Consider the following 20,236-nt stretch of genomic DNA (forward strand, 5'->3'; position numbering starts at 1 on the left):
CTCTCCATAAAATACAATAATAGAGAATTTCACAGAAAATTCAACGTGGCTATCACATTTTTTCCCCACTTTTCAGTTACAATTTTCTTCTGCCTTTGATACAAGCAAATCATTTGTGAGACCTATAACAGCAAATGTTCTGTGATAGATAGAAGGACAATACTTAGGGCATAGATTATTCTTAGCTCTTTAGAGAAATATATGTGAATGCTTATATTTAACATAAAAGAATTTTACGTAAAAATAAAATTAAAATTTGGGATTAGCAGGAAGGATCATCTGATAAGCAAATAGCACATCTTTAATAAGCATAGAGGAAACTGTTTAAAATTTACAAAAAAGAAAACAATAGTGTCAGAACTTCACAGACAAGGCGAGCACAACTATACGAGAAATGCCTGAGTCAAGCAGACTATATAAAATGCAATCTATGACAATGATAGTTTTCTCTTACTACGTACTTAAAAACTGATGACTGTTGACTTTTGCTCTAGAGATGCCCTGAAAGAGTTATCCTGCATGAGAGTTTGGACAAATGTTTCAGAAAGGGATGCCATTATAGTGAGTGTTGAGGGATAATGTTTACACTACAGTGTTTATTTATGCTATATTAGGAAGTTAGAAAAGACTTTTGTTTGACTATTCAATATTAACTGGCACACATTGTCCCCCAAATGGAAAAAAAAATCAGTTTTTGAGAGGCAAAAATATATTCTTTATGTATAAAACACAGATACACACATACATAAACAGATATATAATAAATCTGTGGTAATAAAATTTCATTGAGGTACAACTAGGAAGAAAAAAATATCTAAAAGTCCTCTTTAAGTGGATTATAGTGAAAAAAGTTTAAGAAACAATGGAACAGAGTATTAGAAAATAAAACTACTGTATTTAACTCCACAAAAAGTTGAAGGTATACTTACAACACTTTTAAACTGAACTAAAAACAAATTTGCTTATGGTATTCTAGCTGACTTGACGTAAAAGAAAGCGATAAAACAAAAGCAAAAGGACAAAATTCTGAAATAATTGTTGACATGATTACTCACTTAATTCACATATGAAAAGGAAAGCTGTGTTTTCCTTTTTAAAAAAATTATATATACTAAATGAAATTTTATTTTGTTCATGTGATTGAGTGCTTAGAGTAGGAATGATATGTAACAGTGGCATCATGGAAATAGCTTCAGATTAAATACTTGTAGAAAATGTTTATTTACTGTCAGTCAATGCAAAGAACATGCATGGCTCAGATATGAACAAGCCAGCCTGCTTGAAGAAACTCTTAATTTCGTGAGGGCTATAAAAAAGTAATAATGCCTTCAGTAAAGGAGCAGTGAGCTATAGGAGCATAGTGCTAAGACTTTTAACTTAGATGTTTCTGAGCGTAGTGACAGGTGGGCTTAGAATAATCAGATTGTGAAGTAGGGGGAGGACTTCAAGCTAGAAAAAGCAGGGAACAGACAGCATAGTTAGTTTGCCAGAAAACACTTAGATTTAGGATTTAGAACATGTTTGTCCATAGAAAAGATATGGGACTGAAGATGTTGGAGGAGTAAAGTAAGAAGAGCTGAGTAAACACAAAATACAATTTTTAATGTGACCTTGCACCATCAACAAAAAGATGTTATATACACCAAATCCATAGTACAAATTTATCCAATGCAAATAAGGAGGCTAGGAAAAAATAAAAATCATTGAATGAGTCTTCCCAAATTTTCCCATGCCCTTCTAGTATAATAGGGGATATAATAATATATATTATATAATATATATAAAATAAATTATATATTTTCTATATATAAATAATATATACAAAGGTACCTATATATCTCTTCTAGTATAATAAGAAATATATATTAGGGGATATATAATAATATATATGATATAATATATATGTAAAATAAATGAATATAAATTATATATATATATATATATGATGAATGAGTATGTAAAAACTTGTAGTACAGGCTTCTTCCTAATACTTACTTAATAAACCACTTGGAGTTAATTTACATTCACACATTAAGAGAACTTTAAACTATGTTGTAACTGCTTAAACTGGTTTGCTTAATTTGACAATTTGTTTCGTTAAGTATAACCCCAATCAAGGAAGGCATGTTATTTGCATGGACTTGCTGTCTAGAGCTTTTGCTTCCCTTCCTTATTTCTATCCTTGCTCCAACTTCCCACTTTTCATACATTGTCACAATTTCTGTTACCAAATATTCCACAGGTTTTTTTCCCTATTAATGCCTCTTGTTATGTAAAAATGGATGAGCATGACTTTTAGACCTAATATTTAATTGCACAACATAAAGATACAGAAAGTAGTTTGTGCTGAGTGCAAAAGGGATCAGAAGACTAGATGGAAAGAAGAGGTTTCCCACGAAGAAATTGAGTGAAACTGGAGGTAAGTTTTGAAGAATTAGATAGAATTTAAATACAGATGCCTAGAAGTGAAAGTAAGAGGGAGCGTTGTGTGTTTGAAGGACAACAAGGCAGGTAGACTGTTTTTTGTTTTTGTTTTGTTTTTTTTTTTTGGGCTCTCCTGGATCTTTCTGTTGTGACTCATGGCCCATGGGCTTTCTATAGTGGCTTGGGGGAGTTTCTCTAGTTGAGGCACACAGGGTTCTCTTGTGGAGCACAGACTCTAGAGCATGTGGGCTCTCTAATTGTGGTACATGGGCTCTCTAGTTGCAATACGTGGGCCTAGTTGCCCCATAGCACATGGGATCTTAGCTCCCCAACCAGGAATTGAACCTGTGTCTCCTACATTGAACGGTAGATTTCGAACCACTGTACTACTAGACTCTTATTGTTTCCAGGTTTTTGCTGCCCCACACTCCAAAAGGATGCTACTTCCCCACCTTATGACATCAGCCATGATGATATAAGATCTGTAGGTGATATGTTCCACATTGAAGCAGAAGCATTAAGAGCTGTGGCTTTATTATCTCTTTTTTCCCCCTTGGCCACATGAATGTACATATGTATGTGTGCATGCTCAGTCATGTCTGACTCTTGCAACCCCATGGTCTGTAGCCCATCAGGCTCCTCTGTCCATGGAAATTTCCAGGCAAGAATGCTGGAGTGGGTTGCCGTTTACTTCACCAGGGGATCTTCCCAACCCAGGGATCAAACCTGCATCTCCTGCATTGGCAGGCTTGTTCCTTACCACTGCAACCAGGGAAGCCCAGTCACATGAGTGACATGTTCCAGTAAAGCCTGCTCCTTCAGACTCCTTCCTTAAGTAAAGAGCTACATGGAATCCATGGTAGATACTGCACGAATGAGAAATAAACATCAGTGAGAGCAAACCACTGAGATTTTGGAGTTATTTAAAAGCTGTCTGACATAATAAATAAACTCCTTTGACTACAACCTAGAGTTTATGCCAGAGAGTTAGTTGTGAGAGGTGGGTGTATAAGGATATGTTAGAAAAAGATCACATAGAGCCTTGAATGTTATAATAAAATGTAATTTATTGTGTAAACTAGAAATGATTATTTTGGCTATCATTAGTAAATTCAACAAAATTTTCATTTAAGGCAGTTACTGCTTCAGAAGAAGCAGTCCTTAATGAAGTATTTATTCAGCAAATACTCACTGAACCTTAATACAGAAAAGGCATTAGAAGTTAAGCTATGAGCAATGCATTTTTCTTGTCCTCAATTTGCAGGAATTGTAGTGTAGAAGACAAGCAGGTGAGCAGGCAGCTACATTATATTGTTGAGCTAAATGAAAACAAAATGGCAAGGAGTGTTAGTGGAAGGACAAAGTCTTGATTTGGGGAAACCAGGAGAGGCATCCTAGAAAAACATCCAAGCCCTGAAAGACAGTTTAGTAGAAGTTTCCTCCTTGGTAGAATAGAAAGAATTTAAGATCACTAGAAAAAGACATAGCTTTGGAGAAAAATATGGGTAGCTGTCTAACCTTTTATGTGGGGAAATACTGTTTACTGAGTTCTCTGGGTAGAATTTATCTTTCAGATTTGGAAGGATGGTCTGCAGTAGTTATGACAAGTTAAGAAATGTTTAGTGTGAAATAATTCTTATATCCCTTTCAGTTCTCACTATAATGATCTTAAGAGCCTCACAATTTATGATCAGTTCCTGACCACTCACCAGTTGACATACATTTGTTTCCCAACCCATGATGAAATTACTTTAAAATGCAACTGGAAGTTGCCTTCTTTTCTGCTTTCAAATGTTATACATTTTTGATTTTTCAAAAATACAGTATTTTTCTCAGGCGAGATGTAGCAAACATTTCTCAATGTAACAATATCCATAAAATGATCAGGTGTAATTTTTCATAGAAATTTCTCTATCATATGTCCAATACTACCTGAATTTACACCTCAAGTGTCTTAAATCTTCATTATTGTTTCTTGTAATAGTTAAAGTGTGCTTTCCTTTTTGTTATATATAATTTCATCATACAAATTTTCCTCATATTTTTATTTGTTACACTAAAAACACAACATGGACAGGTTTTAAGATTTTTCACATATTATTTCTATAATTAATACAGGCACCCAAATTCTCAGATCTTGACAAAAACAAAGCAATGGAACTTAATGGACACACTGTTCCTGCTGCTGCTGAAGCTTAGTGACTTCAGTCGTGTCCAACTCTGTGTGACCCTATGGCCTGTAACCCACCAGGCTTCTCTGTCCGTGGGATTCTCCAGGCAAGAATACTGGAGTAGCTTTCCATTTCTTTCTCCAGGGGATCTTTCCAACCCATGTCTCCAACCCAGGTCTCCTGCATTAAACCTTGTAGGCAGATTTTTTACTGTTGAGCCACAAAAGATCCTAATAGACTTACTGTACTGGGGTTAAATGTGATCTTAAGCGAAATGAAGTATATAAAAACTGAATAAAGTTAGACTACTTTATTCTAATTAAAAAAAAAATTAAGAACTTTAGACAAAAATTGAGCTTTATAATAACTTCTAAGTAGGTGTTGGAAACCTCAATAAACATACCTAACGATCTAAGCATGCTGTTAAATTTGTTCAATCCTCATAGTAGGTAGTGAGATAAATACTATCATCATACTTTTACAAATGAATTATGGAAGCTTAGAGTGACTGACTCACCCAAGGACATATAATTAGTATGGGAAAGAGCTGGGCTTTTAACCTAGAGCTTAAGCCTTTAAGGAATCTCTAGTTTACATATGGGTTTTCTAGACTCCTAAGGATTAAATGTGTGACAGTTTCAGTATTTGATTAAAAAAAAAAACAACAACTATTTACTCTTGTTATATTTTTAGTGATTTGAGCTTAAGTACACTTGTTACCTTCTAGCCAGTAAGTCTGGTTGCCATTGTTCAATAATGAATAGGTAGGGAGAGAGGACACATTTGCCAGTATCATGAGTCAGTAAATTGCTTCTCCCCTTTTACACTGATAATCACATCTCTTGAAATAACTCAGCTTCTTTAAAGAAATAAAGATAACAACTATTTTATATCTCTTCGAAGTTGATAGATAATTTAAAAAATGTATTTCCATTAGTAATGTCATTAAGGATGCACTGCCCAACTTCTTTTGACCTCCCTGCTCAACAACTTTTATGGCTCCGGCTTCAAGGTGAGAGAGAAGCGCACAGGCTCAAAAGTTGCAGTGAAGGACAAGCAAAAACTAGAGCTAAGCTCCCTCTGAGTTTTGCACTGGGCTGATTAGGTGCTACATGGCAGTTCACACCTTTCTCATAGCTATATTTTCTGTTTGTCCTCAAAGTTCTTTATATAGACTTGACTTTTATGAAAATAAACAGAAATCATTTTATATCTAAATAATCCAAATGGGTATGAATATAAAACATTTTAAATATGAATGAATCATTGAAAATGCATAAATAATCTAAGCAGGGAGTTTTCAATGGAAGGCGGGCAGGCCTCATGCTCTCCTTCAAGGTCTTATCCCAGTATATTCTACCCATAAAGACATGCTTTTACATCTGTATAGAATTTGTAATTCCCAGTGTAGGTATCCCAGTAATGGGTTTCCACCTTTATCGATGAGAAAGCATATATAAAAGACTTCTCTAAAATATAATGAAGCAGCAAAAGGCATAGATATAATGTGTAAGAAATCCCAGCTTCCTTTTTAAATGATGTACTATAAAATGGTATAGTAAATAAAAGCCCTTGTGCATGATGTGTTGTACTTATTAAGTAATTATTTGGCTGACTGCAGTGTTAACTGGCTGACTCTTAACTTTGACTTCAGTGATTAAGGCTATTCAAAAGTTTTTCTAGCATATATTCAAAGTTTTGTCCAGTGAAATCTTTATTTGACTACAGACTATCAGCTGATGTCCCAGCAATATGCATTCACAAATAAGTAGCTGCAAATCAGGTCCCATAGTAAGGTGTATATTACAAAATGTGTTAACCATGGAGAGATGATTATAAAGTTGCAGCAATTACTGTTTATTTCTTTGATGTAGTACAAGATGAAAAGAGATGTGTGATTTTTCTTATTAACAATTTTAATTAACTTTTAATTGATTTCTAGGAAGATGAATGGTTTCATTGCATCATCACACACTGAGTTCCTTGGTTAGATATTAAACATCAATGCACACTTCTTGACAGTATTGCTGATAATAGGGAATTTTATGTTTGCTTACCTTTTCTAACATCTACATACTCATCTATAATAGTAGATAAATGAAACTACTTAGCTTAGCCATCCCATATTATTTAACTTACATGACTTTATTTATGCTTCTCAATTAATTAGGAGTCAGAAAAGGAAGCCAATAATCCTGCATTTTATAAGTGTTCTAGTTTCTTTGTCTCTATTAGATGTGTTACTCAGTTACAACTTACATGACTTTATTTATGCTTCTCAATTAATTAGGAGTCAGAAAAGGAAGCAAATAATCCTGCATTTTATAAGTGTTCTAGTTCCTTTGTCTCTATTAGATGTGTTACTCAGTTACTTTAAATTTTTTAGAACATTTTCTTATTGATTGTTGGTCTTTAATTCCATGAGCATAAAATATACTTCTTTTATGGAAACTAGTCCTTCAGTGAATTAGCAGCAAATGTGTATCAGAATGTGTGTGTATGTGTGTGTTTGACTTTGAATGTATTATTAACATTTTATACATAAGTTGATGAAATTATGAAACCCTATTAATAAAAATGCTTCATCTAATATTTATTTTTAGTATCCCTATTGAATATGTGTTTGGATATTTTCTCTCAACAAATTATCCCACTGTAAAATAAGGATTTCTGGAAATTTGAAAAATTCAATAAATAAAGAGTTATGAGATTTGCTTCCCTTCTCAGAGGACTTACGGTTGTGGGGAAAAGGTGTAAATAATAAGTAATGTGAAGAAGTATTTGTCAAGCCTAGAATTCTGATGTATAAAATGATCTTTCTGTAAATGCTAGACATTTTCATAGGAGAGATTGAACTGGGGTTGGAATTTGAAGACTGGCTTAAGGGTTGGAATTTCAGAAGTGAATAAAGAATCATCATGGCAAGTCTTGAAGGAAATGTCAAAAAGTGTATTCTGAGTTGTAAGGAAATGTAGAAAATTGATTAGACTTGAGCAGAAAGTTTATACAGGACAGTAAATAGTAAGAGAAGGCTGAAAATGTAGGTTGAAATTAACTCATGCATAGGAGTCTGGACTTCTTTCTGTAGTTCAGTCAACATGTTGAAAAGATTTCTGTTACTTGGGATTTTTAAATCTGGTGCATACATTACTGTCCTTGAGAACTTTGCCTTCCTCATTGAAATAATGGCACATGAAAAGTTCGGAAGTAATGAAAGCTTAAAAATTTTTCTTTAATCCCAATTTCCCAAATTTATTTATTTTAACAAAGATCTCCCTTGCTCTCTCCATCTCTCCTCAATTTTTCCTTTAGAAAACTCCTGGCACAAAGCTAACATTCCATGAAATGTAGCACCTAGAGTTAGTTTACCAAAGTCATAACAAAAATTCAATATTTGCTTCTCCCTCTACGGCCTTTCCTATCAATTTAAGCCATTAAAAAATCTCTCATTGAACCTTTTGAAAGAATATATTTTTCTGATTTCTTTTGCTTGCCATTTATTGTCTTACTGTGGACTCTGTTAAGGACCCCAACGTGGTAGAAAGTGGGAACCACTAGTTCTATAAATTTAAGATGGTTATTTTCAAGTGATCGATCATGGGGAACAAACAGTATAAAGTGGAAGTATTATGTGAAAATATCATGGACAGATTATTAAAAGAGGCCTTATTCCCAGTGTTGCTCAGTGTATTACAACAGTATTTAACAAACTATGTGTCCCTCAAGATATTAGCAAATATTTTTCTAAACAACAATGAAAAAAAAAAATCTATGATTAAATTTGTTTGGAAACTGTGGTGTTGATATTTCCTGGGATTTGGAAGTATCAATTGATAACATCCTATACCTTCCCCAGGTTCAAAACAATTCAGAGAGAGACATGAAATTCTGGCAAATAGGTGAAATTGATATTGAGGGGAAAGAGGTTTAGTAATGAGAGCCAAATGGGTTAGTAAATGCTACCCCACAATTAAATGTAACTACACAGCCTCAGACAGAACTGAAATTGTAGGTCTTATTCTTAGGGAAAGAGCTCATATAGCAAAACAAACATCTCATATGACGTCCTTATAAACATCAGATGTTATGTTAAAAGAAGTCAGTGTGTATACCCAATTCTTTCTATCAAATCACCACTCATGACTGAATAAGGGAACAGAGAAAGGACAATTTTCTTGCTAAAATGTCCTTCCTTTTGGCTAGTTGAATCCTGGGGAAAGTAAGTTACCATTCCGCAATCCTTAATAAAAAAGGAACTTTCAATGCAACATTTCTCTGAACATTGGAAAATTCACAAGGGAAAATATGATTAATGCACTGGCTTGGGAAATATTAACATGATGCAAGCACTGTAGGTGGTTCATTCTGAAATAAACTTTTTTTTTTTTTAAACCTGTCTCTTGTTAGAGAAAGTTTCCTTTAACAATCCACTAGCCCAGTGGTTTTCAAACATGAGTTGAATAATCAAACGTGAGGTCTTTTCCGAGTCATTTGTTACCAGTGTAGGTACACATCTGCATTATTCTAATATTAGCTATTGACTTATATTATCTATGGCAATGACAATTCACTTAAATTTTTATATATTTTATTCAGTGAAACAGACAAATGACTTTGCAACTAGATTACAGAGAATTATGCAATAACTATCATCTATTTTATTCATATTATAATTGATGATCTGTGCCACATTTGTGAATTTCATCTCTGACATGTATAATGGTAGGAAAAGAGATTAAAAATTGCTATTCGATTTCACATCTTTTATTTTATAGTTGAGATATCTGATATCTAGAGGGAACACACCAAAGTTAATGATATCAAAAATATATATAGTGGAAACACTGAAACTAATCAGCACTTCTACAATGTAGCTATCGTTTTATGTATCAAGGTTGTTCTCAGTCTTAAACTACATAGGCCCTCTTTGTCATTCTACAAAATATTAAAAATACAAAGCTATTTACTTATCATCGTACTCATTCAAGTCATAACAAAATACTACTTTGCAGTTTTTAAAAATGATATTTTCCAGTTTAGACCTGGATTCAGTAGTTCTACCAAGGTAATCAGAGTCCCAGATGAAATTCTGATAATTCTACAGTGTTTGTTTTGGGATTCTTAATTAAAAGCATAGAGGCTGATAATGGAAGAGATATAAATCAAAATAGGACCAAGCAATAGATGCATAATGATAAAATATATATTTTAAGAATTATATAGCTATATGTTAATAAATAGCAGTAGTAGCATATTCATTAAGCTGGCTTAAAACTCAACATTCAAAATCCAAAGATCATGGCATCTAGTCCTGTCACTTCATGGCAAATAGATGGGGAAAAAATGGCAACAGTGACAGACTTCTTTTTCTTGGGCTCCAAAATCACTGCAGATGGTGACTGCAGCTACAAAATTAAAAGACACTTGCTCCTTGGAAGAAAAGCTATCACAAACCTAGACAGTGTATTAAAAATTAGAGAAATCACTTTTCCAACAAAGTCTGTATAGTCGAAGCTATGGTTTTTCCAGTAGTCATGTGTGGATGTGAGAGTTGGACCATAAAGAAGACTAAGAGTCAAAGAATAGATACTTTTGAACTGTGGTGCTGGAGAAGACTCTTGAGAATCCCTTGGATAGCAAGGAGATCCAACCAGTCAATCCTAGAGGAAATCAATCCTGAATATTCATTGGAAGGACTGATGCTGAAGCTGAAGTTCCAATACTTTGGCTACTTGATGCGAAGAGCAGACTCATTGGAAAAGACTGTGATGCTGGGAAAGATTGAAGACAGGAGGAGAAGGGAGCAACAGAGATGGCTGGATGGTATCATTGACTCAATGGACATGACTTTGAGCAAACTCTGGGAGATAGTGAAGGACAGGGAAGCCTGGTGTGCTGCAGTCCATGGGGTCGCAAAAAGTTGGACATGGCTGGCAGACTGAACAATGAACAACAGTAATATCTTTATTTATATATGTTAATAAATGCAATTCATTTGTGTATCTTAGAAATAAATATATAATTTAAAATTATTAAATATGATATAAAGTACAGTTATATGGAGCTATTGGCATGTATAACAGAATGGTCTCGTTTATATTTCATAATTCAGAGAAGACTCCTTTGAGAAAGTGATGTTTAAATTGACTTTTGAAAAATGAGCAGGCATTAGCCTAGCAAATAATAGCAGAAGCCCCCACTAGGCAGAGACTTTAGAGAAATTTGGAGGTTGGAGAGATTTGCGTTATTCCAGAACATAGTGAAAGTAGCGTTCAATAGGCGACGTCTTGACGATGTTAACTGTTTGAATGTTGCTGAACACAGTTGAAATCATTAAAGGATATTAAGATAAATAATGTCATTTTTCTTTTATAGAAGACCTCTCTGAAATGAAATAACTGAAAAAGAAAATAATTAACAAGTAATCTAGTAATCTAAGCCACAGTTGATGATAATTTGGGCCAAAGTGGTTAGGATTGAGATACTGTATACAGGTGTAAACAGCATATTACAAATAGAATAGGAATTTTCTCTGTAAATTACATGATATATTGGACCTCATTACCTAATACACCATTGTAACTTGAAGCTGAGCCTCATATATCACTTTAAATATGCTTTTCTGAAATTATTGAATAAATGAATCACAGAAGATAGAAGGAGATCTCAGGAATATCTTCTTTGTTTTTATGTAATCTATTGGGTCAGTGGAAGAATCATTTACTGAAATAAGGGAATTAGAGATGAAAAAGATTTGGGCAAATATAATCAAGGGTTTAGTTAAGGACATGTTAAATTTCTGATTCTAGAGCAGACAGAATTATGATTCCCAACACATCCCATGTGTGAATATGTTACCTTACACAGCAAAAGAAATTTTGCAGATGTAATGAGGTTTAGTAACTTGAGATGGGAGGATTATCCTAGATGTCCAGGTGGGCTCACTGTAGTCATCAAAACTGTTTAATAGTGAACAAAGATGGTAGCAGAGTGGATCAGGGAGATAAAATAGAAGGAGAAATTCAGAACGTGTGAGGGGGACTTAACCCACTGTTGCTAACTTTGAAGACAGAAAAAGTGTATCATGAGCCAAGAACCAAGGTTTGTGGGTGGTCTTAGAAATTGGGAATAGTCCTTGCATGACAAGTAAAAAGGAAGTGGGGATCTCAATCCTACAACCTCAGGGAACTGTAATCTGTCAATAACTGGAATGAGCAAAGAAATGAACCTTTGCCTACAGCCTCCAGAAAGGAACACAGCCCTATGCATACCTTGATTTTAGCCAGATGACACACTTATTGTCTTCTGTTTTATAGACCTATAAAATAATAAACTTATGATGTGTAAGTCCTAGTAGAGATATCAGTTCAGTAGCTGGACATACATGGAACAGTACATACTTAATATCCCCTATCCCTCCACACATATACATGTACAGTCACGTTAATCAAATTGAATCATTCTTTCATAATAAACCTTCCAAATATTGGGATAGATAAAAACACATCTTGAGTGAGAATCATTTAAATTACATAAAAATCCCCACAGAAGAAAAAGTCACTGAAATGTTTAATAGTGTTGATTTAATGAACTAAGATCTACTGATGTTACCAGATTTTATTTTTCTATTTACTTAAGCAGTGATTTAAGACAAAACAGTATTTTTTGTTAGGTTGTTTTTTTGTGGGGGAGTTGGCAATATTGTTGTTTGTTTGTTTTCATTAAGATGACCAGCTTGACTAATTTGTCAATAATTTGTAAGACAAATTCTATGAAAGATTTAAAGTAGAAGAAAATATGTGTATGTAAGCTCTTCAACTATTTTACAGTACTTTTCTCCTCTTCAGACATTCCTGCAGTTCCTCATCTTTTCTCAGGTTCAAACTTCAGAAGTAATGCCTTCCCAGGGACATTTGTGTTTTAATGAGTCAGAGGGACGAATCCTGCTGGAAAGTCTGGCATTCATAGGGTGCATAGTTATAAACTTGACTTTCACATCTTGGGCTTTATCATTTCAAACAAGGCAAAGTGTTCAGCAAACCCAACCCACTTGCTTCCCCAGTGTTTGTAAAGGTGGATGTACATCTGCTTATATGCTGCTCAAAATACATCATATTCCATCCCAGGCTTTGTGAATATTAGTTGATTATTGTGTCCCTTGCTCATAATGCAGCCAAGTCTCTTGTTTTCCTTCCTTTCCTTAGCAGCCATTTGGTGCATAGTTATATAAAATTTTATGGTTTCTAAGATTTACTCCAATTTGTGTGAGGAACAATGAGATAAAGCTGTGTAGTACAAAATGCACAGTATTTGATAATGAGATGTCATAATTTCTATTTCAATTGAGTTTTAGATTACATTAATTCTCATAACACTCCTTTGAAGAATAGCCACTCAAATTTACTTATTTTATTTAATGCAAAGTTATTTAATATAACTTAAAATTTCCAATTGCAAAAGGCTTATTATTGCATCAATTCTATTGTCATTTAGAGATTGTATTCTAATATTGAAGAGCCTTTTGCAGTTGCTTTAGAGTTACTAAACTTTCATTCTGTTTGGGATTTGGAGTATGTTTAGTTTTAAACCTCAGTTGCTTGCATTAATTTATTCTAACATGAATTAATCTCTCAAATTTATTAAGTAATTTTATGTAGGCATTATACTAAGAATTGAGGCACAGATTTTTATTTCTTTCATATTTCTAAGCAAATTATAATCCATAAGCCACAGTTTTGTCATTTGTAGAATGGAACCAATGATATTTATTCATAAGAACATTAGGAGAATTAAATGCAGTAATCTATATTTATCAATATATGGTGCTTTTATATGTGTTATAGATATATAATATATAGCTTGAATTAAAAAATATAGGATCTTAAGCTATCACTCTATGTTTAATTAAAACTTTTTTAAATTTTAGAGTTCAAAATCTATTAAATAAATGATAATACAGGAAAAATTCAGTATTTATGTAATGTGAATTTTCTGTAGGAATGTAATATTCTTATTGCTACTGATACAAATTAATTTTATGCTCATTTAGAATTAAGAGTATCATTAAACTATTATAAATTTATTTTCATGTTCTAGACTTTTGTACTACATTATCATTATCTTTTTACTTTTCTCTCTCTAAAAAAAAATTTGGTTAGAAATATGCCATCGTTCTTTAACTGTCCCTTCTAAAAGATTATAACAGAGAGTACTATGTGAATTCCTCTGTTTTTCATTTTGTTTAGGCAGCAGATCCTGATGCTGGAATCAATGGCCAAGTGCACTACAGCTTGGGTAACTTCAACAATCTTTTTCGCATCACATCCAATGGGAGCATTTACACAGCCGTGAAGCTTAACAGAGAAGTCAGGGACTCCTATGAGCTCGTTGTTGTGGCAACCGATGGAGCCGTTCACCCTCGTCATTCAACTCTTACGCTGGCCATCAAGGTTTTGGATATTGATGATAATAGCCCTGTCTTCACCAATTCAACATACACTGTCGTCGTTGAAGAGAACCTGCCAGCTGGGACCACTTTCCTTCAAATAGAGGTGTGTGGAAGAAGCAATTGTTTCGTGAATTCTGTATAAAATTTGGTATTTGTATGGGTCTGCCAGACTTTAGTAAAATGCACACACGCACACATGCAGTTAAATTTCAAATGAATGATAAGTAAATTTTAATATATGTATTACTCAAATATTACATACTCTGTTTTACCTAACTAGCTTATTTTAGAGAGAGAAGAGAGAAAAGTTGCCACTGTAAGAAATTGAATAACACTTCTTAATAGACTTATTTACAAGATAAAATTTACAAAAGTAATGAATGTCAAATATTTATTATAACAATTGACAATACATTAGACTATTTTTAAAAACTTAATAATTTCTCAACTTGTATCTCCGAAGTTACTCAGTATTAAATGTTACATTTATGTTTCTTTTATGTTTCTGCTCACACAAATATCAGATAAACTATTTACACACATGTCTAAATATATATGTATCCAGGTATGTACATATATACACATGTATTGTTGCTGTTTAGTCACTAAGTCGTGTCTGACTTTTTGTGACACCATGGACTGTAGCCTGCCAGGCTCCTCTATTCATGAGATGTCTCACACAAGAATACTGGAGTAGGTTGCTATTTCCTTCTCCAGGAATTCTTCCCAACCCAGGGATTGAACCCTTGTGTCTTTACTGACACTAAGCCACCTGGGAAGCCCATATACATGCATCAGTTCAGTTCAGTTCAGTTGATTTGCTCAGTTGTGTCCGACTCTTTATGACCCCATGAATCGTCGCACTCCAGAGCTCCCTGCCCATCACCAACTCCCGGAGTTTACTCAAACTCATGTCCATCGAGTCATTGATGCCATCCTACCATCTCATCCTCTGTCGTCCCCTTCTCCTCCTGCCCCCATCCCTCCCAGCATCAGGATCTTTTCCAATGAGTCAACTCTTTGCATGAGGTGGCCAAAGTATTGGAGTTTCAGCTTCAACATCAGTCCTTCCAATGAACACCCAGTACTGATCTGCTTTAAGATGGACTGATTGGATCTCCTTGCAGTCCAAGGGACTCTCAAGAGTCTTCTCCAACACCACAGTTCAAAAGCATCAATTCTTCGGCACTCAGCTTTCTTCACAGTCCAACTCTCACATCCATACATGACCACTGGAAAAACCATAGCTTTGACTAGACAGACCTTTGTTGCCAAAGTAATGTCTCTGCTTTTTAATATGCTATCTAGGTTGGTCATAACTTTCCTTCCAAGGAGTAAGCGTCTTTTAATTTCATGTCTGCAATCACCATCTGCAGTGATTTTGGAGTCCCCCAAAAATAAAGTCTGCCCCTGTTTCCACTGTTTCCCCATCTATTTGCCATGAAGTGATGGGACTGGATGCCATGATCTTAGTTTTCTGAATGTTAAGCTTTAAGCCAACTTTTTAACGCTCCTCTTTACTTTCATCAAGAGGCTCTTTAGTTCCTCTTCACTTTCTGCCATAAGGGTGGTGTCATCTGCATATTTGAGGTTATTGATATTTCTCCCGGCAATCTTGATTCCAGCTTGTGCTTCTTCCAGCCCAGCATTTCTCATGATGTACTCTGCATATAAGTTAAATAAGCAGGGTGACAATATACAGCCTTGACATACTCCTTTTCCTATTTGGAACCAGTCTGTTGTTCCATGTCCAGTTCAACTGTTGCTTCCTGACCTGCATATAGGTTTCTCAAGAGTCAAGTCAGATGGTCTGGTATGCCCATCTCTTTCGTACACATATACAAATGTATAGAATCACCCTGTATCTTACAGAAATAGATTGCTATACTTACTATTTTGTAATATTTGTTCACTTTCTATACATAACTGGCATACTTCCAGAAGTCTATTTCTCCTTTTTATTAATGTCTTTATATCTAAACTTCTTTCTTTTAGTTCTCAAATTATTACCAGAAACTCTGGATATTCAGATTCAGTAAGTTAGATTAGCCTAGAAATCTCCATTTAATTGCCAACCCATTAATTCTGACATAGGTGTTCTATAAAGTATATTTTAGAAGAAGAAAATATAGCTGTTTCCCAACCTGCAATCTACAACTTGAATTTTGTTAGCATGGATTTTAAGAGCTTGTGGTTTTCTATGATTCAATGTGATATATGTTTACTTAGTTCAGTTCAGTTCAGTCGCTCAGTCATGCCCGGCTCTTTGCAACCCCATGAACTGTAGCTTGCCAGGCTCTGCAGTTCATGGGATTCTCCAGGCAAGAATACAGGAGTGGGTTTCCATTTCCTCCTCTAGGGGATCTTCCTAACTCAGGGATTGAACTTGCATTTCTTATGTCTTCCACATTGGCAGGTGGGTTCTCTACCACTAGTGCCATCTGGGAAGACACATTACTAAATGTATAAAAGGCAGATGCTGACCAGGGAGAAGGCTATTATTTCTCCATTTATTCCTCTAGTCATTCATTCAACAAACTTACTGGATTCCAAGTCCCAAGGATTCAAAGATCAACAAGATTTCTTGCCTTCATTGAATTTTCAGTCTGGTGTAGCAAGCAGACTAGTAACTGGTAATTAACACAGAAGTCCTCAATTCAAGGAGCCTGGGAGATCATAGGTGGAACTCTTAACATAATCTTGAGAGCAAAGAGAATGTTTCCTAGGGAAAGTGTATTTCTAAATTGTTAACTGAGGGACAAATAAGAGTTGTTCAAGGGGGAAAAAGAATATTCAAGGCAGTGGAAAAACCCGCTTAAAATCCTGGAGGAGAGGAAAGCCCCTCACTGAGGGGCTAAAGGTCTAGAAAATATATGTGTCCTCACCATGTTAAGAAGATTGGAGTTTATCCAAAATGAAATGGAAAAGAAGAGTTTTTAGGTAGGAAGGTGACATCATAAAATCTGTGCTTTAACAGTATCTTTCCCATTGCGATGTTGATAATTGTTTGGAGGGGGGCCAAGACTGAAATTTACAGAGGTGTTTGCTTTACTGCATACACATTCTAGCAAAACCTGACCTTCCCCACTCCATCTTTGCTCCATTCCATTTCCTACCAGTGTAGGAATTTCTAATCTCTACTACTGAATGAAAAAATCATCTATAAAGTTTCCTTTGAAACCTGCTTTTTCAGTTGTTTTTGTTTGTTTGTTCTGTCTTTGTGTGTGTATATATGTGTGTGTGTGTGTGTGTGTTGTTTTTATGACTGGGAAATTATTTTTTTGAAATGAGAATTAAAAAAAAATATATTGGCATATAGTTGATTTACAATGTTGTATTAGTTTCTGCTATACAATAAAGTGAATCAGTTATACATACATTTATATCCAACTCCTTCTCTGATTCTTTCCCCATGTAGGTGATTACAGATATTGAGAAGAATTCCCAGTGGTATACAATAGGTCCTTATTAGTTATTTATTTTACATATAGTAGTGTTTATATGTCAACCCCAATCTCCCAATTTATCCCTTTCCATCCTTTGCCAACCGGTAGCAACTGTATGTTTGTTTTCTATATCCATGATTCTGTCTCTGTTTTGTAAACAAGTTCAATTGTACCATTTTTTTAATTCCACATATAAGAAATATATGATATTTGTCTTTCTCTAACTCACTTCACTCAGCATGACAATCTCTAGGTCCACAAACATTTCTCTTTTATTTTGGCATTTTCTTTGAGAACCCCCTATCTGGAGGGTAAGTATTTTGTCTTTATTCATCTTGTGAATATTTAGGATATTATTTTTCATTGTTATACAATCAGCAGAAAATAATAAACAGTCATTTACAACAATACTTCCTTTTTGCTCTTTTTATTTTAATTTTTTTAACTTTAAACTTTTTATTTTGTATTGGGATATAGCTGATTAACAATGTTGTAGTAGATTCAGGTGAACAGCACAAGGATTCAGCCATAAATATATATGCATCCACCCTCCCCTAAAACCCCCTTCCATCAAGGCTGGGCACATAACTCTGAGCAGAGTTCCATGTGCTATACAATAGGTCTTCGTTGGTTATCCATATTAAATATAACTGTGTATTTGACCTTCCCAAAGTCCCTGACTACCCCTTCCCCACAGCAACCATAAGTTCACTTTCTAAGTCTGTGAGTCTCTTTCTGTTTTGTGAATTCATTTGTATCATTTCTGTTTAGATTTCACATATAAGGGATGACAATATTTCTTTACTGTGGTATGTTTCTTTTCATCAGTGATAGTTCAAATAAAACAGATATAGTAACAAGAGCAACAATGACAAAATCTCTTGAGTCTCGGTCTTTGACTTGATCTCTTTCTTTTTCTCCCTCTCCCTCTATCTGGTAAATTACTTTAAGAAATACTTCTCTCTGAAACATCTTGTTCTAGGTACTGACACATGAACTCCATCAGTCCTGCATTTCTTTGTTTTGAAAATGGCAGTGATATAACCATTCTTCTTCTTAACGTGTTACAGGCCAAAGATGTTGACCTTGGAGCAAATGTGTCTTATCGGATAAGAAGTCCAGAAGTGAAGCACTTTTTTGCACTACATCCATTTACAGGAGAACTCTCCCTTTTAAGGAGTTTGGACTATGAGTCATTTCCAGACCAGGAAGCAAGTATCACTTTTCTAGTGGAGGCCTTTGATATTTATGGAACAATGCCGCCTGGTATTGCTACTGTCACAGTGATAGTAAAGGTAAGGAATATAGATGACTTCTGGCTGCTTGCTTTGTTTTCTCTATCTGTAGTTTCTGTTTTTTGTTTTTTTTTTTTTTAATCCATACTGTAGTATAATATCTGGGGGCAGCAGTCCATAATTATAAATGGTACCAAAGCCAGAATATAAATTTTTAAATGTCAAGTGTTAACAAAGACTTGAGAAATAACTGAACTAGTTAACTATTTATAAAAGATAAATTTGAAAAAAAACACTAAATAAGAGTTCAAATACTGTTGCTTCCTGGGTCCACCATTATCCCTGTGACTTCAATCAAGTCATAATTTCTCTAGATTACACAATAGTCCAAGTCTCATAGCACCAGAGGTAATAACTTCATCCAAACCCTTCAACTTAAAATAATAAATAAAAAGAGTAAGAGGTCTAAGGCTCTCAGAGCTAGTTTGTTTAGTTTAGTTTGGAAACCAAGATTCTGCAGTGAAATAAGCTTTGGAATCAGATGGAACTGGGGTTAATTTATGGCTCAATCCTTTTCAAGTTCTATGACCTTGGGAACTCTCTTAGACTCTCTGGGTTTACCATCTCATTTAATCAAATACCCTGTACCAACTGATTGCCTGGAAGTGTACGTCATCCTTAACCTTTAGGGTTTCTTGTGATTTTTAAAGTATGGGTTTAAAATAAGACATGAGGAAAGATTTATTATTTCTCAAATATTAGTGTATATAGAGGTCATCTGATCTAAATAGTAAACTTTCAGGTCCCTCTGCTCCTTCCCAGAAGAACGCCTTTCCCAGAAGAGCATCTGAGGCATCAGTATATTTGAAGAGTACATAGATGATTCTTACATAGGTTGTGTATTAGATGTTGAAAAACGTAATTCAGTTACAAATATACACACAAATGATCCTCAAATTGCTTTACTAAAAGTGTTAGTACTTAAAAATGACTTCAATGTTAAAAAAAAAAATGACTTTTTTATCTTTGATGCTATAAAAACGTGCTTTTATAAACATGCTATGTATCTTTTTTTGGTTGGGGAAGAATGTACATATTTGAAACTACTATCTTCACTTATTTTCTCTGGTTAACTCTCTCAAGTTAGATGTGATTGATAATGGAGAGTTATAATCCCTCATAAAGTCTAGCTTGGTTGCTGTAATTTCGGTTTAGATACATTTGCTTGGATTTTTTTTTTTTTAAATAGAAGTCTTTGGTGTCAAAATGAGTCCAAAACTATCATCTGGGCAAGCAGGATGTGCACTCAATAAGCCTCATTCTCTATTTGGGACTCATGTCTCTTAAAATGTCTTCCACATTCTCTGACCACCCCTTTATTTTAATACATGGGATTCACTCAAGGAGTCAAAATCAGAAGGTGGGAATTGTTGCTCATTGATGGGCTCTTTCTTCAGAAACAGAAGAGTATTGATCTAATTTTTATTGCCTCAGTTGCTCTCTTATTTAGAG

At 34.5% G+C, this 20,236-nt stretch overlaps 1 protein-coding gene across 14 annotated transcripts in view; it reads left to right on the forward strand.

Moving 5' to 3' along the window:
* PCDH15 (protocadherin related 15) overlaps positions 1 to 20,236 on the forward strand; it is a 767,128-nt gene that overhangs the window by 537,614 nt on the left and 209,278 nt on the right. For all 14 annotated transcript variants that reach the window (XM_065919987.1, XM_065919986.1, XM_065919983.1 and 11 more), the window contains 2 exons: positions 13,845 to 14,146; positions 18,560 to 18,784. In XM_065919987.1, the coding sequence (XP_065776059.1) occupies positions 13,845 to 14,146; positions 18,560 to 18,784 (527 nt within the window). The remainder of the gene's footprint in view (positions 1 to 13,844; positions 14,147 to 18,559; positions 18,785 to 20,236) is intronic.

The sequence above is a fragment of the Muntiacus reevesi genome, chromosome 2 (assembly GCF_963930625.1).
Source record: "Muntiacus reevesi chromosome 2, mMunRee1.1, whole genome shotgun sequence".
Classification (NCBI taxonomy): Eukaryota; Metazoa; Chordata; class Mammalia; order Artiodactyla; family Cervidae; genus Muntiacus; species Muntiacus reevesi.